Genomic DNA, 24939 nt, shown 5'->3' with positions numbered 1-24939 from the left:
CTGAGCAGCAGAGATACTACTGCAGCTTCAATGGACCTTAAACGAACTGACACCCAGAGAAATGGATCGCTATGCTGGCTTCCCCTCCCCCAGTCCTCAGTCTAATCTGAGACACCGCACCCACTCCCTTCCCATCCTCAGTCCCAGGTCCCGAGCTCGGTAGGCAGAGGCGGAGGGGGTGGCGGGTGCGGAAGAAAAAGGGGGTGGGGTCGGAGGAAAAAAAGGTGCGGACCGGCAGAGCAAAGGGGGGCGCGAGGCGGAGAAAACGGGGGGCGAGGCTGAGGAGGAAACGGGGTAAGGCAGAGAAACGAGGGGCGTAGCAGAAAAAAAGGGGCGCGAGGGAGAGAAACGGGGGTGGGGGAGAAAGGCGAGACGGAAAATGGAAAGAATTGGAAGGGGAGCCGAACGTAGGCCGTGCAGGGCCAGGAGAGGAGGCGAGGCAGCCGGGTAGCAGAGAAGGGGGGGAGCGCCAGGGGCGGACACGGGCTTGAGGCACTTGCCATAAATCATAGCCAGGCCGGTTTCGTGCAGGAAGCGGGCCCGGCGGTGCTTGAAGAGCCAGATCGTGAGAATGGTGAGCGTGAGCAGCAGGATGAAGATGAGCAGATTGGCGCTGTCCTGCCGGTGGCTCTCCTCCGCCTGCTTCTCTGACACGATCTCCTCGTCCATGGCTCTCGCTTCTCCGCCAGCGCCGTCCGAAGCCCCGGCCCAGCCAAAGACTCCCACTGCGAGGAGCAACCAGAGCGGCAGCGTGAGCCGGCGGGCCCGGGGGCCACCGCCGCCGACGCCGCGGCGGAGGGGCGCCCGCAGCCAGCCGCGCCGAGACATAACTCCCCCCGCCCCCGGCCCCGCTCCTCACCCGCAGTCGCCGGCTGTCGGACCACTCCCCGAGGCCTCACGGGAAAGGGGCGGGGCCCCAGGGAAGCCGTCGGAGCGCGCGCCGCCGCCGCCGCCGCCGCCGCCGCTCTTAAAGGGGACGCGACACTCCCAGCGCACTGGGCCCCAAGCCTTTGGCCTTCTGTCCCCCACTGCACCAGCTCCCCGCTCAGGCTCCGCTGCCAGGCAATGAAAGACCGTCGAATCTAGCCCACTGCCTTCTGGAAAAGAAACCCGGGCTCAGCGTACTCAAAGCGTGGCAGATTGCGCTCTGTCTAGTTCGATCCTATTCTTAGAGCTCTCAGGGGAATCGATCTTTCATAACCCATCTCAATATTGTCCCCCAGTGTCTCTTAACAGGATAAGAAGTTGTCCTCTTGGGAAGGGCCTAAATCTCCATCTGTAATTTAAATCGGATTCTGCTTATTCTGTCCTTGTAGGGAAAAAAAACAACAGCACTGTAGTAGTTCACAAATAATTGACTCAAAGGCAAGGATTATGTGTGTGTCTGTATGCTCGGTTTTCTCTACACGTAAATTACCTGGTGTGAGTCATCTCTTGCAGAGAAAGTCTTCAATCTCACAAAGATTCAATCGGTTTGTGCTCAAATTCACCCATGCTCCAAACACTCCCCTCCCTCCCCAGGAAGAAATCTTTTGTGCTGTGATCAGTTTCTCCTTCCCCTCTTGCTCCTTTTCCCTTCTATCTTAAAGCAGATTTCCCCAGCTCAGAAGCCACCTTTGACACCATATCTCATCTCTCTTCCTCAAAGGGTATTTTCCCTGTTCTCAGCCTCTCAACCTTGCACACCAGAATTTTCACAGTCCTCACCTCTTTGAGAACAGCAGATTTCTATTTTCTCCATTCTCCTCAGATCACTCAGTCTTTGTGGGCTTTTTGTTCCCTCTAGACTTTCTCTAGAATGTTTCATTTCTACCTCTGCAGGAATGAACTCCAGATCCCAAGTCCTGACCTGCCACCCTCCCTTCAGGCCTCTACCTGTTGGATGCTGAGCATATCCTGCTGAGGCTCCTACCAATCTCCAAAACTAAAAATGTTTTTAAATGAGCTCATTTTACCCCTACCGACATATAGTCTTTCTCAATTCTTTCATACCATTGATGATACTAGCTATCAATCCAGTTCCTATCATTCTGCCTAGAAGTCATGATTCTCAAACGTTTTGGCCACATTACGGCCATATAACCTCTTTGCTAAGGCAAACAACATCCAGGCAACTCCCAGCTGTCCCAGTGTGGATTCACTCCCATTAACCAGCTCATTAAGTTCTGTGAGGATGGTGAGCTAAAAAAAAAAAAAAAGTGCTGGAATGGTGCTTAAGTCCGAATTCTATCCCTGTTGGGTCAGGAGCTGTGCCAGTGACTGAGCCCAGTCTCTCCTCTTAGTACCTGGGTCTGCCTGTCCCTTCCCAACCTCATGGCTGCCCGTCCCCTATACCCTGCCTCCAGCCTAACCTCACTGCCCTGTGTGAACAGGGCTGGGCTGTGTAGAGATAAGAAACCCAAGTGAGGATCCTTCCCAGTCTCCCCACTGCCCCCCTGCCCCAGACCTATCTCTGTCACCCCAGAAGACCTAGCAAAGGAGTATCCCCGCTTCTTCAGGCCTAACCACCTAACCCAAGGCTGTTTTGCCCCGGCACAAAACCATTTTGCATTCTCCTAGTGTTTGGAGCTCAAGAAAAAACCAAAACAAAACGAAAGCCACAGATTGCTTGCCTGGCGGGAGTTAACAAACGTCTCTGGAAGCTCCAGACTCTACCTCTGTTTACTGGCCCCAGCGATTTACTATCCCCACTCTCACCCTTTCCCCAGCAACCTCGTTAGAGCAGAGTTCCAGGAGGAATCTTGAGAGGCCGATAATTTTATCAGGCAGGCCAACTCCATGAGCCCTTGGCTCCCCTCAGAATGTACTTCTTTCTCAACCCAACAGTGCCCTGTGTGCCTCTCGCCCTCCAGTTTCTCCTCTCACTACTGCTGCCCCCTGCCAAGCCTTGTCATGTGCTTTCTGGAGTACCCTCCACTAGGAACAAACTGCCCAGCCCTCTCAGTTGCTGCACCGATGCCCTCTCCATCTCCTCCTTTTCCCGGTACCTGAATCTTGCTCAGGACATCACAAGCTCTGCCGCTGTTTCAAGTGGAGGCTGCTTATTTCCTCACCACTCCACTGTCCTACACACACACACACACTCACGCTCACGCCCTGTATCAGGTGGCCTGAAGGAGGAGGGGGAACTCCGCTCACTCCCCATTGATTGTTGTTCCAGGCTCCTTACTGCTCCACCCTGCCTCGAAGCGCTAACACCCTCTCCTTTCCCGGTCTTCTAACGACTTCCTGGTCTCTCTCGCACTTTCACCAAGCACTTGGGTATCTGCTTCACAGCTTCCTCTCCCCTCCCCCCCACCGCCCCGCGCCTACCCACCTCAGCCCCGCCTTCGATGCTCGTACAGGTAAGTCACACGGAATTCGAGACTTGCCTCCTTTTTTACTGGGAAAATCAAGATCCTCAGGAAAACAGTCCTCACCGTCCTCAGCCTGCGGTCTCCCTTCAATATACCAACAGTGCCCACGCGTTCCTCCTGCCCTCCAGCCTCAGTGCTAGAGCTGTTCCCTCCTCCCTTATGAAACGTAAGCCCCAGTCTACGCTCCGCATCCCGCCACCTCCTTCCTGCCTCTTCTAGGACCTACTCCAACTGTCATCTCCCTCCACCATCTTCAGCGACTCCTTCTCCACCCCCTTCCTGTTCTCTAAAACCGCCTTCAGGTCTCTTTTAAGAAACAGCACCCCGCCCGCGCCCCTCCAGTCCACACGCCCCTCTTCTACCGCACCATTTCTCTCCTCCCATTTCTCTCCTCCCGTTCAGACCGAGCTTCTCAAAAGAGTCGTCTGCACTGCCGCCTGTTTTAGTATGGCATGCTTTTGACATTTTTTAGTGGTTGAAAAGTAAAATCGAAAGACTGTTTTCTGACACGTGAAAATCCCGTGCGATTCATATCGCAGTGTCCACCAGTAAAAGTTGACTGGACACAGCTATGCCCATTTGTTCACTGATTGTCTGTGGTAGCTTTGGGACTACAAGGCAGAGTGAGTGGTTGCAAAAGAGACTGTGTATTAATCTCCAAAATTTACAAGCAGCTCATGCAGCTCAATATCAAGAAAACATACAACCCAATCCAAAAATGGGCAGAAGACCTAAATAGACATTTCTCCAAAGAAGATATACAGATTGCCAACAAACACATGAAAGGATGCTCAACATCACTAATCATTAGAGAAATGCAAATCAAAACTACAATGAGATATCATCTCACACTGGTCAGAATGGCCATCATCAAAAAATCTACAAACAATAAATGCTGGAGAGGGTGTGGAGAGAAGGGAACCCTCTTGCACTGTTGGTGGGAATGTAAATTGATACAACCACTATGGAGGTTCCTTACAAAACTAAAAATAGAACTACCATACGACCCAGCAATCCCACTACTGGGCATATACCCTGAGAAAACCATAATTCAAAAAGAGTCATGGACCACAATGTTCATTGCAGCTCTGTTTACAATAGCCAGGACATGGAAGCAACCTAAGTGTCCATCCACAGATGAATGGATAAAGAAGATGTGGCACATATGTATACAATGGAATATTACTCAGCCATAAAAAGACAGGAAATTGAGTCATTTGTAGTGAGGTGGGTGGACCTAGAGTCTGTCATACAGAGTGAAATAAGTCAGAAAGAGAAAAACAAATACCATATGCTAACACATACATATGGAATCTAAAACAAAATGGTTCTGAAGAACCCAGGGGCAGGACAGGAATAAAGACGCAGACATAGAGAATGGACTTGAGGACACGGGGAGGGGGAAGGGTAAGCTGGGATGAAGTGAGTGAGTGGCATGGACATATCTACACTACCAAATGTAAAATAGATAGCTAGTGGGAAGCAGCCACATAGCACAGGGAGATCAGCTCGGTTCTTTGTGACCACCTAGAGGGGTGGGATAGGGAGGGTGGGAGGGAGACACAAGAGACAGGAGATATGGGGATATATGTATATGTATATGTATAGCTGATTCACTATGAAGCAAAAACTAACACACCATTGTAAAGCAATTATACTCCAATAAAGATGTTTACAAAAAAAAAGAAAATATGAGGGAAAAAAAAAAGAGAGAGAGAGAGAGAGAGAGAGACTGTATAGCCTGCAAAGCCTCCAGTATTTCCTGCCTGGTCCTTTACAGGAAAGGTTTGCTGACCTTTGCCTCGGCCTCTGCCAATCATTACTCTACACTTTTACCAGAGGGATCTTTCTGAAGCACAAGTCTGATTACATATATCACAGCCCTGCTCCAAACCCTCCACTGACCCCATGGCCTTCAGTTCTGGCTCCTTAGCTTGGCACACGGAGCTCCACACATCCTGACTCCAGACTGTTTCTTCACCATATATCCTGTCTTTCTCCCCCAAATATATTGTGCTTCAGCCTTTCTGAACTCCTTGTAGTTTCCTGAAAGCTTCATGTGCTCTCATGTGTCTATGTGCCTTGCCACGTTCTTCCTCTGCTTGAAGAGTCCTTCAACGCATTCCTCACCTAACTAGCTTCTCTTCTGACAAAACTCAGTTTAAAGGTCACCAAGATTTCCAGGATGCCCTCAGGCTGAGTTAGGGGCTCCTTTTATGGGCTTCCAGAGCCCCGCCCCCTCCCCAGGCAAATCTCTCTCTTAGCCCTCCTGAAATATTATGTTTGATTGAAATGTTTCTGATGCCACAGGTCATGAGTATCTTGAGGGCAGGAACCAGGCGTTACTTATTTCTTTACTGACAGCCTCTAGCCGAAGGTCTAACCAAAACAGGTACTCAGTACAACATATCTGAGCATCAGTGAATGTCTCTTCAATTTCACTGAGTACCAAGGAAATCTCCATGTTTGTAGATGACATTAAATTCCCCTAGGTACCTAGGTTCAGTTCAAGGATAAAAGAAAGAGGACTTTACTGTACTGGGTACATAGTAAGTGCTCAGGAAGGACTTAATAATTGATAAGTGTACATAAGTTTAGGCCAGCATTTGCTGCAGTCCTTGGTTCTTTGGAGGTGCGTGATAAACATTGAATTAATTAATTCATATGTTGGGGGAAAGGCTGAAAAAGCTAAGTTGAGGCCGTATTGTGGAAGGTCTTAATGCCGCAAATAATTTTAACTCATTCATTTCCCTGCTCAAAACCTCTCCAGTATTAATTTGGCAACAGAAAGGGGGATAAATGAAATGCAGAGTGATGGGCGATGGGGGAGGCCAGTTAAGAGGTTGGAAAGGTAGTCTTGCTGAAAAGCAGTGAGGCCTTAATTTTTGGGATGCAGTAGGAATGGAAACGGGAGGCTGGGTGAGAAAGCCAACGTGGAGGGTGGTAGGATAACCTGTTTTAGCAGCTGATTTGGTGGGTGGATGGGGAGCGCTTGAGGAGGAAGGACTGAAAGATGACTCCAAGGTTTTGAACCTGGACAACTGGAAAGCATAAGACTACTAATAGCATTAAAATGGGAGTCAGAAGGTAGAGCTCAGCTCTGGACAGGTTGGATTTAAGGGACTGGTGGGATATCCAAGTGGAGGTATCGAAATGGATGGTTAGAAGCTGGGGTCTGGAGTTCAGGAGTGAAGTCAGGACCAGTGACAGAAATCGGAGCTATGTGCACAATATTGAAGCGTGGGAGTCATGTGTTCTCCAAAGAAGAGGGAGTAGAAAGAGAGCCAGTACTAGGACAGTAGTATACGGAAAGCCTATATTCAAAGAGTAGAAGGAAGAATAGAAGGTCACACATATCAGTTAGAACTCAACATAATTATGCTGGAGTTTTCAGTTTATTTCCTGAACATACCAGCCCAATGTGCTAAAAAAGCAAATAAGATTTTTGGTGTCATTTTCAGTGTCAAGGCTATTTGAAATGAATACTCGTATTAACCTCAGACAAGTAACCTAGGATACTTTGTGCAGATGTACTAATGAAACCCCATGAGAAATATTAGTGGATCTGGAAACAGTCCAGAGAATAGCAATTAAAATAATCAGGGCTTCCCTGGTGGCGCAGTGGTTGAGAGTCCGCCTGCTGATGCAGGGGACACGGGTTGGTGCCCCGGACCGGGAAGATCCCACATGCCACGGAGCGGCTGGGCCTGTGAGCCATGGCCGCTGAGCCTGCGCGTCCGGAGCCTGTGCTCCGCAACGGGAGAAGCCACGACAGTGAGAGGCCCGCGTACCGCAAAAAAAAAAAAAATCAGAGGGGTGGAGCAACTGATGTTTTAGGAAAGACTAAAGGGATACAGAGCCTGTTCAGCCTGGAAAAATAGCTAGAAGAGTCAACAGGAGCATCAACAACAATAATAACAATGGCTAAAATTTATTGAGTGCTCCCTGTGTGTGAGATTATTGTAAACAACTTGTAGGCATCATCTCACTCGATTCTGACAACAATCTTAACAGGTAAGTACTATTATTATTCCCACTTTACAGATGAGGAAACTGAGGCACAGTGAAGTTAAGTAACTTGTCTAATCTGCCACAGGTAGTAAAGGAGAAGCCAGGATTTCAACCCAATCTGATTCTAGGGGGAGTGGCCAAGAAGGCAGAGTAGGAAGACCCTGAGCTCACCTCCTCCCATGGGCACACCAAAATTACAGTTATTTGTGGAGCAACTATTGATGAGAAAGACCAGAAGACTAGCAGAAAAGATTTTCTACAACTAAAGATATAAAAAAGGAGCCCCCATGAGACAGGTAGGAGGAACAGAGACCCAGTATACTCAAGACCTGTACTCCTGGGTGGGCAACCCACAAACAGAAGGATAATTACAATTGCAAAGGTTCTCCCCAAGGAGCAATGGGTCTGAGCCCCACATCAGGCTCCCCAGCCCGGGGGTCCTGCACCAGGAAGAGAAGCTCTCAGGATGTTTGGCTTTGAAGGCCAGCAGGCTTACTTTTGGCAGAGCCAGAGGGCTATGCGAAACGGAGACTCCACTCTTAAACAGCACACACAAAATCTCACACACTCCGGCACCCAGGGCAGAAGCAGTAATGTGAAATGAGCCTGGGTCAGACCCGCCTGCTGATTTTGGAGAGTCTCCCGGAGAGGTGGGAGGCAACTGCAGCTCACCCTGGGGACACAGACACTGGCGACAGCCATTTTTGGGAGCTCGTTCTACCACGTGGACACTGGTGCTATCAAGTGCCATTTTGGAATTCTCCCTCTAGCTTATTAGTGCAGGGACCTGGCCCTGCCCCTGCTCACCAGCTTGTTGGCACCAGTACTGGAACACCTCAGGCCAAGCAACTGGCTGAGAGGAGATATAGAGCCACTCACCAGCAGGCCTGCTGCCTTAAGAACCCCTGAGCCCACAGCTGCCCTGGGACCCAGCCCTGTTCACCAGAGGGCTCAGGAGCTGGCCTTGCACACCAGTGCACTGGCACCATCCCTGGGACGCCCAGAGCCCTGCAGCCAGAGACCCTGGGACCTGGCTGCACCTACCAGTGGACTGGCAGTAGCCCTGGGATCACCTTCACCCACCAGTGGGTGGGCACCAATCCTGGGATCCCCAGGGCCCTGGCCCCACCCACCAGGCTGACACAGTCCTCAAGACCTGGCCCTGTACACCAGCAGGCCAACACCAGCTCCGGGACACTCTGGGCCCCTTAGCCAGTGGCCTGGGATCTGGTCCCACCCACCCGTGGGCTGACACCAGCTTTGGGACTTCCAAGGCCCTGCAGCCAGATATCCGAGAAATTGGCTCTGCCCAACCAGCAAGCTGGCACTAGCCCTGGGATCCTCTGGGCCCTAGCCCTTCCCAGCAGCAGGCCAACACAAGCTGTGAGACGCCTTGGACTGCTCAGCTAGCCACCCCGGGTTTTGGCCCAACTCATCCGCAGGCCAGTGCCAGCTTTGGGACACCTTGGACACCACAGCCAACCTTGTCAGGAGCCAGCCCCACCCACCAGCAGGCCAACAGCAGATCTGGGAACCTCGGCCCTCCAACCACCCACCCCAGAACCTGGTTCTGCCCACCAGTGGGCCAGCACTAGCCCTGGGACCCACTGGGGCTCTCAAGCCAGCAACCTTGTGACCTGACCACACCCACCAGTAGCCTGCAGCCTCTGCACAAGTCAGGACCTGGCAACCAATCAGACTGGGGACCAGCCGTGCCTACCAGACTACCAACCACAATAGAAGGACCCACACATCTCACATAGGGGGCACCCCTAGAGCATATAGCTCTGGTGACCAGAGGGGAGTGTGCTGCTGGGACGCATAGGATATCTCCTACAAATGGCCACTTATGCAAGGTCAGGAAATGTAACCAACTTACCAGATACATAAAAATAAATACAGCAAATTAGGTAAAATGAGGTGACAAAGAAACATGTTCCAAACAAAGGAACAAGATAAAACCTCAGAAGAACTAAGTGAAGTGGAGATAGGCCATCTACCCAATAAAGAGTTCAAGGTAATGATTGTAAATATATTCAAAGAATTTGCGAGAAGATTGGATGAACAGAGTGAGAAGTTAGAAGTTTTTAACAGAGTTAGAAAATATAAAGACCTAAACAGAGATGAAGAATACAATAATTGACATTAAAAATACACTAGAAGGAATCAACAGTAAATTAGATGATACTGAGGAACGGATCAGCGAGCTGGAAGACAGAGTAGTGGAAATCACTGAAGCTCAGCATATAAAATAAAAAAGAATAAAAAGCAATGAGGACAGGGACTTCCCTGGTGGTCCAGTGGTAAAGAATCTGCCTTACAATGCAGGGGTCACAGGTTCGATCCCTGGTCGGGGAACTAAGATCCCACATGCTGTGGGGCAACTAACCCCCATGCCACAACTACTGAGCTTGTGGGCCTTAACTAGAGAGCCCACATGCCACAAACTACAGAGCCCACGTACTCTGGAACCTGTGTGCCACAACTAGAGAGAAGCCCGTGTGCCGCAACAAAGAGCCCGCGCACCTCAGCGAAAGATCCTGCATGCCTCAACGAAGATCCCTCGTGCCGCAACTAAGACCCAACACAGCCAAAAAAAAAAAAAAAACTTAAAAAAAAGCAATGAGAACAGCTTAAGAGACCTCTGGAACAACATCAAGCTACTAACATTCACATTAAAGGGGTCCCAGAAGGAGAAGAGAGAGCGAAAGGGACTGAGAACATATTTGAAGATATAATAGCTGATAACTCCCCTGACCTGGGAAAGGAAACAGACACCCAAGTCCAGAAAGCACAGAGAATCCCAAAAAGGAAGCCAAAGAGGACCACACCAAGATATACTGTAATTAAAATGGCAAAAATTGTACATAAAGGGAGACTATTAGAAGCAACAAGGGAAAAGCAACGTTACGTACAAAGGAACTCCCATAAGGTTATCATCTCACTTTTCAGCAGAAACTCTACAGGCCAGAAGGGAGTGGAATGATATATTTAAAGTGGTGAAAGGGAAGAACCTACAATCAAGAATACTCTACCCAGCAAGGCTTTCATTCAGATTTGATGGAGAGATCAAAAGTTTTACACACAAAAACTAAAAAAGTTCAGCACCGGACTTCCCTGGTGGTGCAGTGGTTAAGAATCCGCCTGCCAATGCAGGGGACACGGGTTCAATCCCTGGTCTGGGAAGATCCCACATGCTGCGCAGCAACTAAGCCCATGCACCATAACTACTGAGCCTGCGCTCTAGAGCCTGCAAGCCACAACTACTGAGCCTGCGTGCCACAACTACTGAAGCCCTCGCGCCTAGAGCCCGTGCTCCACAAGAGAAGCCATCGCAATGAGAAGCCAGTGCACTACAACGAAGAGTAGCCCCCACTCGCCACAACTAGAGAAAGCCCACGTGCAGCAACGAAGACCCAAGGCAGCCAAAAATAAATAAATAAATAAATAAATAAATAATAATTTTCGTCTCTCAAACCTCTAAAAAAAATAAGTGTTCAGCACCACTAAACCAGCTTTACAACAAATGCTAAAGGAACTTCTTGAGGTGGAAAAGAAAAGGCCACAACTAGAAACATGAAAATTATGAAAGGAAAAATCTCATTGGTAAAGGCAAAAACACATTAAGGTAGTAAATCAACCATGTATAAAGCTAGTAGGAAGGTTGAAAGACAAAAGTTATAAAATTATCTATATTCTCAATAATTAGTTAAGGGATACAGAAAACCAAAAGATGTAAAACATGATATCAAAACAGTAAATATGGGGGGAGGGGAGTAAAAATGCAGGGTTGTTAAAATGTGTTTGAACTTAAGAGATCAGAAGCCTAAAATAATCACATATACAGATTAAGAGGTACAAACTTCCAGTTGCAAAAATAAATGAGTCATGTATATGAAATGAACAGTGTGGGGAATCTAGTCAATAACTATGTAAAATCTTTGAATGGTGACATCATAACTAGACTTATCATGGTGATCCTTTTGAAATTTATAGAAATGCCAAATCACTATGTTGTATAACAGGAACTAGCATAGTGTTGTAGGTCAATTATACTTCAAAACAAACAAACAAGGTCATAGAAAAAGAGATCAGATTTGTGGTTACCAGAGATGGGGGCTAGGGGGAGGGGGAATTGGATGAAGGCGGTCAAAAGGTACAAACTTTCACTTATAAAAGATAAATACGTACTAGGGATGTGATGTACAACATGATAAATATAATTAACACTGCTAGGTGTTATATATGAAAGCTGTTGAGAGTATCCTAAGAGTTCTCATCATAAGAAAAAATTTTTTTTCTATTTCTTTAATTTTGCGTCTATATGAGATGATAGATGTTCACTAAACTTACTGTGGTCATCATTTCATGACGTATGGAAGTCAAATCATTACGCTGTACACCTTAAACTTATACAGTGCTGTATGTCAGTTATATCTCAATAAAACTGGAAGAAAAAAATAAATAATAAAATAAAAAATAAACCCAATCTGATTCTTGAGCATATGTTCTTAACCACAGTAGTATAAACCTTCCAGCAAAATAATCTTAAAGATATGAATCAAGTAACCAGTCTTTTTACTAAGATTCAAAACTCAAAATACCAACACACCACTTAATGTTTTAAGAGGAAGACACATTGCTTTGTTGTTTGAATTTCTTAGACTGAGCAGACGTTACTTTTGTAAAGAATTTTATATATATATATATATATATATATATATATATATATATATATATATATAAAACACTAGTTTATATAGTAGTAAACCTCTAGAATTTGTGATCCAGGGGGGTTGTAATAAATAGCTTGAAGAAAGGTTTAGCATCTACAATAGATATATGGCTCCTATAGATACCTATAATAGTCAGGAATATATTTCTAGGGAAGGTGGGTTTTTGAACTAAGTAGGAAAGGACAGAGCGTGCTAGGTAGAGGGAGAATCTGCTTGGGAAATGGGTACATGGATGTGGTGTATGAAGTTACTCCTCCAGTTGGGTGGCATGTAACAAAGTTAATTAACTTGGAAGACAATTCTGGGATTGCAGTGCTTTCTCTATTCAACCAACTATCCTGGGGAAACAGTGATGAGCCTTCATAAACAACATCTCCATCTCCATAGAAAATGCTTTAGAGATGGTTATCCCCACCTTTAATAACATCCACATCATTTATCCACTGTGCATGTGGACGATGGCTGTTTCTTTGGGAAAACTAAAGGCACTTCTTGGGTCACCCAGGAATTTAAATGCTCTTTCTCATGAGGTTTGACTTTTGTTCTAAGAGCTCGTGAAAACACTGCTGCCATTAGCTGTAACTTGCACCTTTGGGATTAACTCTAACGTAGAGAACACTGCATGAGTGGACCCAAGCTACTTAGTAACTGTGACTTAGTAAATTCCTTAGTAATTGTGACTATGAATATCTTGGCTTCCTTTCAGGGTGGAATCTATAGATGAGACAAAATCCTACCTCATGAATATGAGTTAACCATTTATTTCTAGAAAATGTAAAACTAGGTAGCTTGCACTCAGTATGTGGGTAACAGATTCAAAATAAGAGAGTGGGGAATGCATTTTAAGAGTGTAACGGAGAAAACAAATTCAAGGCCTGGACAGGGGTCACTTCCCCGAAGACTAGGATAATGTATTGGTGGCTTATACAAATACCAGATTCCTTACTGGCTCTCTCTTTTTTCTATAACCTCATCTTTTTAAAAGAAAGTCACCAGATCTCAGCTCCTTTGAGAAACCTCCTAATCATTTTCTGCTTCAGATAAATTAACAGAAGTAATTTAATAGGGTACCTGAAAAAACTAATTTCAATTTGACTATTATCAAAGCCAAAACAAAGTTTTAAGATTTTTTTTGGATCACCTATGTTTTCAACCTTGTCACCTCCCAGCGGTGGAGAAGGAAGCACTTTCCTGTTAAGTGCAGAGAGATTATTTCCTGGTTCGACCTGATTGTGAGGTCTATAAATAGGGCTACATTTGTAAGGAATACAATATACTGTACTTGACATTGATCAAGTACCGTGTCAACTCTCGGCTTAGAGGTGAAGAAATTGGAGAGGGCCCAGAGAAAAATAATGACTATAATTAAAGGTTTGGAAAATGGGATCCAGGACAAAAGCTATATAGGTAAAGTTGAGGAAATCTGATGACTCTTGGATGCCTTCTTTATTTTCTCAACGTTTTCAGCTTTGAGGAAGCTCAAGTATATCGGAAAATGCTTATCATCAATCAAAGTGCTACCAAAATCTAAGGGTGTGTACAAGTCCACAGGGATTTTTGAATCCACTTCAAAAATAATGGACGGACTCTCTATAGAGATTCTTTCAAAGGAGGATACATCCCTCTCTACTTCTTTCCCATAATTCATTCATTCATTCAGCAAACACTGAATGCCTACCATGTGACAGGCAACGTTCTAAGTATAGACAGAAATCTCTGTCTTCTTGGAACTTACATTCCTGGAGGAAGAGAGCTGGTAAACAATAATAACACAACAAACATAATAAATAGGTAAATTATAGAGTATGTTAGAAGGTGATATAAAAATAGAGCAGGTGAGGGAGATCAGGAATGGAAAGAATGCAAATTTAAAAGGGTGGAGAGGATAGGCGTCTAGTAGCCAGTAAGAGTGAGCAAATTGATGCAGCTAAAACGTAGAATTCTGACAGGGCTAAGGGCAAAGGATGGTGGTCACACTTTGCATTTACCTTGTGATATGCAGTTTACAACATTGTGCCAACCAGTCAGGAGGCACTGGAGGAGTCGGTGGAGTTTGGAAAAAGGGGTGAATTCTGTTTTGGCCATAGTAAGTGTTAAAGGCCACAGGATATAAATAAATGATCAGCAGGGAGTTGGAAATGCAGGTCTGGAGCGCAGGAAAGACATTTGAGATAGAGATGTCGACTTGGGATCACTAATTTTTTTTTTTTTTTTTTGCAGTACGCGGGCCTCTCACTGCTGTGGCCTCTCCCGTTGCGGAGCACAGGCTCCGGACGCGCAGGCTCAGCAGCCATGGCCCACGGGCCCAGCCGCTCCGCGGCATGTGGGATCTTCCCGGACCGGGGCACGAACCCGTGTCCCCTGCATCGGCAGGCGGACTCTCAACCACTGCGCCACCAGGGAAGCCCGGGATCACTAATATTGACAATGGCTGAAAGCAGTGGGTATGAATAGGTGAGCTGGCCAAAGGAGAATAGAGTGGAAAGAGGTCAATGTAAAATGTCTATAGTGTAGGGGATGAAGACAAAGAAAAAAATCGAGAAAGGAGAGTATATTTTATCCTGATCAGAGAGACAGAAGATGGATGGGCCTTTGTTGTTAGCATCACTTTATTCCTCTCCTTTCATTCCTCCCTAGTGTAAACTGGTTCTCTTCGTGACGAAAACACTCCCACCGCGCTACACCCTTTTGGGCGTGAATCTTTCTCATAGACCTTTTGAAGGTAAGGAGAAGGGAACTAACTTTTACTGAGTGTCCCCCGCGTGCGACGTGTTTGCGGCTCCAAATGCCGGGTGGTTTTCCTCTACACCCCACCCGCCCCCTCGCTTTCACACCCTTGCCTCCTTCCGCGGTTCCCAGTAGTCTGAAGTACAGGAAAGGTCCACAGAAAACAAAGGGCACAGCTTGAGGGAAAAGCAAAACAAACAAACAAAAATTCCCAGCCCAGGGGTAGGGAGCCCAGCACTGACCGCCGTTAACCACCGCCTGCAGTGCCCAGGGTCCCTCTGCCCCGCCCGGAACTCTCCACAGGCCCCGCCCCCTGCCCCGCGGCCCGCGTTCATTTGCTGGCGCTCTTCCACTCCATTTCCCCATTGATCCGCTTGCGCCTCTTCTTTTACGCCGTCCGCTCAGCTCCGCCCCTCGCAAAGCGGCAGCGCGGTGGAGGCCCTGCCCCTCGGTACTCGCGGACTGTTTTCCGTGTCGCTTCCCCTTCTTCCCGGCATCCCCGTTTCCGCTTTCTCACGGCTCTTTGGTTTTCCCACCTCTCAGGCGCTTCGCGCCCAGGGGTTCACTGACGTCATCTCTCTGCGCTGCGCGGACACCCGCCGGTGGAGGAAGGAATAGCTCCGCCGCCCTTCGCTTCTTTTGTTGGGCTGCTACTCCTCCGGAGTCATGGCGCCGTCGCTGTGGAAGGGGCTGGTGGGCATCGGCCTCTTTGCCCTAGCCCACGCGGCCTTTTCCGCTGCGCAGCGTAAGTGCCTGAGGGACGGCGACCGCTTCCGTGCGGGACTCCGGGGGCGGCGTGTGGGCGCACCCTTGAGGGAGTGTAGGACCGCGTGTCCCGGGAACGGTCACTTGAGACCTTAGAGTTTGGGGTGGCTGTGAGAAGCAGTGCGGGGCTCCCCGGTGGAAGGCTTGGAGTCTGAGTTTGAGAAGAGTGGGGCACCTGGGGTTGCAGCAGGGTTGGAAGTGGGTGTTGGGGAGAGGGCTCAGTACGGGACCGGTGGGCTGCAGGGTAGGCAGAGAGGGGATCTATCCGGGAATCCGGGACAAGTGATGTCAGATCCAGCGTGGGGCTGGCAAAGTTTCAGATCGAGGACCTCGGATGCTCATGGTCCCATGACAACTAGGTGGACAACGTCTTGGGCACTCCTGGGTTGTCCAGGCGTACTGACAAGTTAAATGACCATTTGCCTCAGGGAGGCACTGTGATGCGGGGCAAAGAGCACCGGACTGAGGGGCTGGTTCTTAAAAACTTGCTTTACCGCTAAATCTGTGACCTTGGGCACATCCTGTCCCTTCTCTGAGGCTTCACTGAGGTGGATTTTAATTCTTGCACTTTCTATGTCAGAGAGTGATTGGGAAGTTTAAATGAAAAAAAACAAAAGTGCTTTATCACACATATACAATTGTATTGTCAAGAGGAAACTTGGAGTCCAGCAGAGGATGCAGTGCAGTGAGACAGCTGATCTGTTTTGAGGTCTACCTTCTCTCCGAGACCAGGAGTTAGCAAACTCTGGCATGTGGGCCAAATGCAGCCTCCCTCCTGTTTTTGCCATGAGCTAAGAATGTTTTTAGATTTTTAATTTGTTGGGGGAAAAAAGCAAAAGAATATAATTTTATGATCCATGACAATTATATAAAATCCAAGTTTCAGTGTCCGTCAGTGAAGTTTTATTGGCACACACCCACGCCCATTCGTTTAGGTATTGTCTGGCTGCTTTCTAAGGGCAAAGTTGAGTAGTTACAATGGAGATAGTAAGGCCTGCAAAAGCTAAAATATTTATTATCTGGCCCTTTACAGGAAAAGTTTGCTGAGCTCTTTCCTAACCTATAGAGCCCATAAGGGCAGGGACAATGTGTATTTTGTTCATTGCTGTAGTGTCAGTGCCCAGCACAATGTTCCCAACTAGGTACTCAATAAATTTGTTGAATGAAGGAAAGAAATTCAGAGTTGAACTTTATTCCTTTATTTGCTACATTACTTTCCATCTTCAGGAATAAAGTAGCAAATGAAATGTGAATTCCTCAAAGCTCCAGTTGTTTTCAAGATAAAACGTTTTGTTCTATTTATTGTACATAATTAAATGATCCAATTATTAAAATTACTTTTTACATACAGGTATTATGACAACATTTGTCTGGCAGAAATTCAGCTTTATTTTTTTTTAATTTATTTTGAAATTTTAGATTTACAGAAAGGTTGCGAAGATAGTACGGAGAGTTACTGTATACCCCTCACTCAGTTTCCCCCATTGGTAACACCTTACATTACTATGTTATAATGTAACAACTAGGAAACTGACATTGGTATACTACTATTAAGTAAAGTCTAGCTTTTATTTGGATTTCACCAGTTTTCCCATTAATGTCTTCTTTCTATTCCAGGAATCAATCCAGGATATCATATTACATTTAGTTGTCATGTTTCCTCAGGCTCCTCTTTCTGTGACAGTTTCTCCAAAGCTCCAATCTTGAATGACAACAATAATAATAGCTAACATTTATTAAGTGCTTACCATGTGCCAGGCACTGAACTAAGCATTTTACGTGTATTATGTAATTCAATACTACCAAAAACCCTCGGAGGTAGATATTATTGTTACTATCGTCTTTGAAAGATGAAGAAATTGAGACATACTGCTAGGAAACTTGTGCAAAATTACAGAGATGATAAATGGTGGGGCTGGGTTTCAAAGACAAGCAGTTGGATTCTAGAGCCTGTGTGCTACACTGCTTGGTAAAATTCAGTCTTGAGTAATTGCTTGAAATTGCGCTGTGCTTAGGTGCTAGAAGGTGCAGTGATGTCCTGAGGGAGTTCAAAGTCAAGTGGAGAAAGAAGTGCATCAAGCAACAATCACCATAAAGTAATATAGATGCTATGCTAAAAGTATGTAAAAATACATGGAGATGGGAGTAGTCATTTTTCAGGGGGTGGGGGGAAGGGGTTAAGAAAGGTACCTAGAGTCTGGCTGATCAAGTGTGGTCTTTAGCCCAGCATCTTGGAAATCATCTGGGAGCTGGTCAGAAATGCAGAAATTCAGACACCCCCACCCCAGATCTATGGAATCAAATCTGCTTTTTAATAAGATCCCCAGGTGATTTGTATGTACATTCATTTTAGAATAGCTTCCCTAGAGGAGATTAGGGTACAGTGGTACTGCGTCATTTTCTACAATAGACTTCAGCTGTAAAATCTTACTGTCCTAGAGCAAGGAGATAGATGACCGAAGTCCAACCCCTTCATTTTACAGATGAGGAAATGCCCTGCTAAAGCTGGAGTTAGAGTCAGATTAGGCTTCATGCAAAGAAGAAAGGTAGCTGGGAATTGAACAGGCAGTAGGAAGTTAGCCAAAACCTATTTGGGTATTGGTTTGATTTTTCTTTTACACCTGTCCTTATGATGAAACCTGTGAGATAAAACTTCAGAAATGTCTCTAAACACATTCTCTTTTAAGAGTCAGTGCATGCTCACTCACAATAATTTGAGGTTTTAAGCATGTTATTAAGTAGGGATTGTGCAAGATTCCTCTAGAATTAGGATTTTGTGTTTTTATGTGAGGTGAGCATGCCTTGTGGCATTTGTCACTGCAGTGGGACCTCTTTATAATGCTCATGTTGGAAAGAGACCAATATTTACCTTTGAGGCTAATTGTGTCCTGTCAGATTGTGGCAGCAGGTAGCACCCTGGGGTGCTGTGCCATGCTGGTCTTTGCCGTGACGAACTTTGTTATGGCAGAGCTCCTATCCTGTGTCTCATTTGATCCTCATATTCCCAATTTACAGTTGCAGAAATTTAGGCAGTGAAAAGATAGATACTGTATTTTTTTGATTCTCAGGCACATTCCACCTCCCACTCCTACATTTTAACACTCTGAAATTGAGATACATGTTACAATCCACGAGGGTGTCTTACATTGAATGAGATTACAATAAATTGAAGAGCTGGTATTATGATCTCAGCTTTTCAGCTTCCAAATCCTGATCCTTTTCCTTCATACCTTGCTGCCTCCTGAGGCTAAGGCAGTAGCAGAATTATAATTAAATCATATAAGCAGCAATTGATGTCCCGGAATTTCTCCTATTCCAACACCCCCCAGCATATTGTCTCAGGAAAAACATTTCCATAACAGTATTACTTTGTCCATATTATGTGATGGTGGTGCTATTTCAGAGTTGAGATTTTTTGTAGACTTAATTTTTAAATAATTGTGATTTCTTTGACCAGTTAGTGAAAGAATTTCAGAGAATTCTAGTTTTCCTGTAGTAATGAAAGAAAAATTATGTTTAGGTATTTCTTCCTCATATTTGCTCACTTTTCACTCTTCTCCTGTTTTATAAGGTGACAAAGCAGGTCATGATGGGAATAAAGTAGTTCAAGATCAGACTGACTGCCTTAGAAGATAGAGGTTTTTGAGGAATCCGGGATTAGCATTACTTTTTGTAGCACATGTCAGTTGCTTCTTTGGTATATAGATTTGCTTGCATTTTAAGAAAAATGGGCTACAGTTTCTTTAATGGTATGCTTCTGGTTTATAGATCGTTCTTATATGCGATTAACAGAAAAAGAAGATGAATCACTGCCAATAGATGTAAGTTGGTCATTTATATTCCATTAAAATATATATAACCGAATCACTTTGCCATATACCTAAAACTAACACAATATTGTAAATCAACTATACTTCAATAAAAAATATATACGTATATATATTTTAAAAATCAGCCGCATAGCTTAACATATATTTTAAATTTTTTTTGGTTTTTTTTTCTCTTAATTTTCCAGAGATGAAATAGCATATCTGTTATCTACATTTTGTCACTCATTATAAAACCCAAAGATTTGGAAACAAAAGATTTCTGTTTGGTTTCTAGAACTTAGTTTATTTTTTTGGCCATGCCGCGCAGCTTGCAGGATCTTAGTTTGCAGGATCTCAGTTCCCTGACCAGGGGTCCAACCCGGGCCCCCTGCAGTGGAAGTGTGGAGTCCTAACCACTGGACAGCCAGGGAACTCCCTAGAACTTAGTTTATAATAGTCTTTCTAGAAGTTGCTCTGTCTGTAGTCTGAGATGGACTTAAGTTGATTATTTGACTTTATTTTTTTTTAAGAAAATTCCTTTTATACATAAAGTTTAAAAACAAGTAAAACTAACAAAACATTGTTTAGGGACAGATACATAGGTGGTAAAACTAAAGAAAAATAGGAAGTGCTTTTTTTTAAAGCTGAAATAATATGTGAACTTCACTCACAGTTTTTTATCTTTATTGGATTTTTGTTTTGTTTTTTTGCCTGCGCCGTGTGGCTTGCGGGATCTTAGTTCCCCGACCAGGGATTGAACCTGTACCCCCTGCAGTGGAAGCATAGAGTCCTAGCCACTGGACTGCCGGGGAATTTCCCCTCCCCCCTTTTTAAAATCTTTATTAGATTTTAAAGAACAAAAGTAGTAAGTTCTTTGTAATAGAATCAACCAGTAAGTGTCAAAAGTAAAACTGACCCCATACAATTAAAAAAAAAAAAACTGACCCCGTTGCTCACAATTCTACCTCTACTCCCAACAGTTTGGAGTATATCAGTAGTTTAGTTTTCTTCTATGCATAAACAACATTATCTTTGTGTATGTATAGTTTTACGTAATCAAAACACAGAGTGTTTCTTTTAAAAAAGTTATGTGTATATATGTATACTTTCATAACTAGCTTTTTATTACTTAACAATTTATCTTGACATATTTTCATGACAACTCATAGATTTACCACATCCTTGTTAATGATGCCTATGATTGCATTGTATGTAATGGGTCTTGGTACACTGGTGGTGGGGATGTAAACCAGTATAACAGATGACATTAGATTTTAGTTTAGAAAGAGTAATAGCTTGTGGCTAATTTTGACTTTAATTGTCATAATTAAAGACATGGTGGATGTGGCTATTAACTCATTCTCCCGTCACCTTTGTTTTGTTGTAGATGCGCGCACACACACACACATATACACACTCATCTATATCTGTTTAAAATAACTTTCTTCTGTTTACAAATGGGAAAATTTGAAAAATACAGAAAATCACAATCAAGAAAATAAAATATGCCTGTAATCCCATGTTGGTTAATATCAAACATTGCAAGTTTTTGCTTGCAGAACCTCTTTGGAAAGCAGTTTCGTATTACCTAATAAAGTTGAATTTGTGTATACTCTACACCAGTGGTTGCACTCCCGTGTGCCAGGAGACATACACAAAGATATCCATCCTGATGTTGTAGAAGTCACAGACAGGAAACAGCCCACATAGCCATCAACAGTAGAATGTATAAATTGTGGGATTTTCGTGTAATGAAATACAATGAAAATGAATGGACTACAACTATGTACTTCAACAGGGAGGAATCTCACCCCAAAAAAAAGCTCAAATGGGCAAAAGTAAGCAGTGTATGTTTTAGAGGTACATACAGAGCTGGTAAAATTATAAATAAAAGCAAGGAACTGATTAATAAACAATTGGGGACAATAGTTAACTGGGAGGGAGGGTGAAGGATATAATTGGAGAGGGGTACCTGGGCCTTGAAGGGTACTGGTAATGTTCTGTTTCTTAAGCTAGGTGGTGGCTAAGGGGTGTTCTTTTTATACTCTGTGATATTTAACAATAATACATTAAAACATTCATAGTTGCTCTTAGAAGCTGGTAATAGTTGATAACTGAGTTCTGAATGGCTTGGTACCTGTTTTTGCTATTTGCGCAAAACCCAGAAGTATCTTTGCAGCCGATTCCAGAACTTATAGAAGATACTGTTTTGTCTGAGTCCAAATCATTTAAAGTGAGACTCCGTGATAGGATCTAGAAGAAATACCTGTTAAGAGGCTAGAAAGAGATGGAGAGAAAATTGTAAATTTTTATAATAATATTTGTATGTTGTTTAGTAATTTCAATCTTTATACTCACAGATAGTTCTTCAGACACTTCTGGCCTTTGCAGTTACCTGTTATGGTATAGTTCATATTGCAGGGGAGTTTAAAGACATGGATGCCACTTCAGAACTAAAAAATAAGTAAGTCTTTTCCTTTTCATAGGCATTTAATTTCATGGGGGTTTTGCTTCATTTACATAATTTAAAATCTATGTTTTTTATGGTACATAAAAGTCGGTTTTGTTTTTACATTTCGATTATGCAGGTTGTATGAGTAACGAGGTAAAAAAATTGAGGCAGTGTTTGATGTGACAGGAAAAATGGAAGTTGAATGACAGATTATTGACATTAGAATAAGATGTTATGTTATGGTTTCTTAAATTACTTGTTGGCTGGTTGGATAGATAGGTGGATGGAAATAGATATATAGAAAGATATTCCCTCAGGAATTTTTTCGTTCTTTCTTCCCCACCCGCCTTGCTTCCCCCTCTCCTTCCTCCCTCCCTTCCCTCCCTTCCCTTTTCCTCTTCTTATCCTCTTGACCCAGCTTAATCTTTGGAAGATTAAGAGGTTTTCTGTTTCCTCTATCACTTGAACCTAGTCTGTGACATAAACTCTGCTCTTAGGCCCTTTTCTATCCTTGGACTAAAGTATATTTGTTATTCTGCTTTCTTTTTTTCTCCTATACTACTTCTAAGCTATTTTCATGAGCTTTGCTTGCTTTTCTTTTCCGTATTTCTGAATTGCATAAAATCATCCTTTAGCTTTATTCAATTCTGTCTCTGGACTTTACCCACCTTCTTGATCCTAGAAATTTTAACACAGTATTTCCTTAGAAGAATTCACAATAAACATTTATGTGTTAGAGGAAATTCATCCTCTTTTTACTTTTACTTTTTAATTTACATTTTAAATAGTCACATCTCAGGCTTCCCATTTTATGTTGGGGTATGCTTGGATTTTCAGGTGGGCTGACTTTGAGATTTGAGTTATTATCAAAAGAAAAGTTCTCTTTCCTTCCAGGAAATTAATATTTAAAAACAAACCAATACCAAAAGCCATACACTTAGGTGTTTGTGAACTTTTTTTAGACTGCATATATCTCACTGGAAAGATGGAAGGATACTCCACTATCACTACCCACTACAGTTCTTACAAAGAGTCTACCAAGAATCACAAGCAAGGGGCTTAGAAAGAAAGAAGTAAAACAGAATGGCATTAAGTAGGTGGTAGCAAAATACATGAATTTAGTAGGTGGTAGCAAAATATACGAGTTTGGACAACAGCAGGTACAGAAGGGCCAAAAGGAATTTTCCATTGTACTTGATTCTTAGAAGACAGATCTGTACAATTATCAGATGGCTTGAATAGTGAGGGCCAGGTGAGAATAATCAAAGTTATAATCTATGTACTGTTTTTTTTTTAAGGACTATTTGGCATGGGCTAGTGTTAGATTTATAGAGGTGATTAAAGTTGAGCGATTATTTGTGTTTTCATAGGCATCTTGGAAGGAATGCCTGAATTAAAAAATTTGAGGGTTTTATGTTGCATTTCCGGGTTTCTTATTTTCCTTGTACAGGAAGAAAGTGAGATACAGTATGTTTACCAATTATAGTCTGATTTTATGGATTTAAACTTAGTTAAAACTATAATCCATAGCAAATTCATAATTTATTAGAAGCCTGCTTATTTTCAAATAAGCTTTTATAAAGGTTTATCTAAAATTGATGCTTTTTTTCTTTTAAGGACATTTGACACATTAAGGAATCACCCATCATTTTATGTATTTAATCATCGCGGTCGAGTACTGTTCCGGCCTTCGGATACAACAAATTCTTCAAACCAAGATGCATTGTCCTCTAACACATCATTGAAGTTACGAAAACTTGAATCACTGCGTCGTTAAGATTTTTACAAATTATAATAACAGAATAGGACAGGACACAGAGCTGGAATATTGGAGTTTGGGGTACAAAACACTCCCCCCATCAGTATTTATATTGATCTTTCAGACCTAATTAAAAAAGTCTATGACCCTTGTTTATACACTGTTAATCAAATCATTAATGCAATATAAGTTATCTGTGAAATGAGTCTTTGATCTTTCATAGAGAGAGAATTCTTTTTTCATCTAAAACAAATTCACATGTTTTGTAAAAGTCACTGTTTTGAACACATTTCTTTGAAAAATGATGGTTTTGTAATTATTTATTTTCTTAGATTTCTTTTCTTTTGCACTACAGTTTTTAGGATCCTTTTGGAGATAGTGTGACTACTGCATTTTGCAGCGTGAATGATAGTAAAATGGTCTTAAGTTCTTAACAACAAATGGACTTCTCTAAAGTAGACCAAAATGGTGACTTATAAGTTTTTCTTATGCCCCCTAAAAAGTGGCTCTGCTTCAGCAGATACTTGCCAGTTTTTAATTTACCCATTACTTCTCACCCTACCCCGCTCCCATATACCTCCTAACATCAGTCTTGTTTCATCACTTCTCTGGGGTTTTGTGTGCAGCGAGCAATTTTTGTGTCAGAAATCCTTTGTCATAACAGATATACTTAACGAACTCAGCTTGCTGTAAAGCTACTTGTGTTCTCTTCATTTATTGGTAAAAAATGTCCCGAATTGATTATGTAGTGTAAGAATAGTTGAAGATAGACCAAAAAGACCATCCATGAATTAATTATCCTGCCTGTGTAGAAGAATAGTAATCACTGAAGAAAACTGATTACTTGTCATTAACCAGTTTAACTTATTCAAAATCTGTTATTTTATTGCATACTAAACTAATGAATTAGTAAAAATAAAGGAAACCTTCTCATTAAAGGTAGACTTCAACAGAATTGGGCCAAATATGTTCTAAATATTTGGAACTCATGTCTTTAAAAATAATTAAGGTCATTGAAGAAATTGTTTCATAGCTTCTGATTTGTTTTCCATCTTCATTGTATGTTGCTGAAGGTGAGGATGAGGGTACAGAGAAGAATTTTTTTAGAAACAATAATTTCAGTTTTAGGGGAATTTGGCTAGCTCTTTGATCTGCAGGAAGCTTAACATTTCTACATTTCTTCGTAGAAAACATTGCTTTTGTTGAATCACACAGGTATGGAAACATTGCTTTTGTTGAATTGTATAGGTATAAAGGGAATAACTGTATGCAGATTTGAAAAGGAAATGTGCTTTAGGCAAGAGTCATGAGATGTCCTTATCCT

At 43.5% G+C, this 24939-nt stretch overlaps 2 protein-coding genes across 5 annotated transcripts in view; one reads left to right on the top strand and one right to left on the bottom strand.

The window, feature by feature from the left end:
• SLC9A6 (solute carrier family 9 member A6) overlaps window positions 1–1744 on the bottom strand; it is a 57055-nt gene extending 55311 nt beyond the window's left edge. For 3 of the 4 annotated variants that reach the window (XR_003796425.1, XR_003796426.1, XM_029241084.1), the window contains exon 1: window positions 501–828. Coding sequence is in view for 2 of the 4 variants with exons in the window: in XM_029241084.1 (XP_029096917.1) it covers window positions 501–828 (328 nt within the window). In the remaining 2 variants the exon portion in view is untranslated. Of the gene's footprint in view, window positions 1–500; window positions 829–859; window positions 1098–1417 lie in introns of those variants that run through there. The other variant, XM_029241085.1, reaches the window with a different exon arrangement.
• A 13456-nt stretch (window positions 1745–15200) lies between these two features.
• On the top strand, window positions 15201–23832 carry MMGT1 (membrane magnesium transporter 1). The gene is made up of 4 exons (XM_029240990.1): window positions 15201–15575; window positions 19364–19416; window positions 21765–21868; window positions 23474–23832. Exons 1-4 carry the CDS (start codon window positions 15497–15499, stop codon window positions 23631–23633), a joined length of 396 nt encoding a protein of 131 aa, XP_029096823.1. The 5' UTR covers window positions 15201–15496; the 3' UTR covers window positions 23634–23832.
• The last annotated feature ends 1107 nt before the right edge of the window (window positions 23833–24939 follow it).

This window comes from Monodon monoceros, unplaced genomic scaffold, assembly GCF_005190385.1.
Source record: "Monodon monoceros isolate NGI ecotype Baffin Bay Population unplaced genomic scaffold, NGI_Narwhal_1 Super_Scaffold_22, whole genome shotgun sequence".
Classification (NCBI taxonomy): domain Eukaryota; kingdom Metazoa; phylum Chordata; class Mammalia; order Artiodactyla; family Monodontidae; genus Monodon; species Monodon monoceros.
The sequence above is the reverse complement of the archived record's forward strand: the minus strand, read 5'-3'. Positions and strand labels throughout refer to the sequence as shown.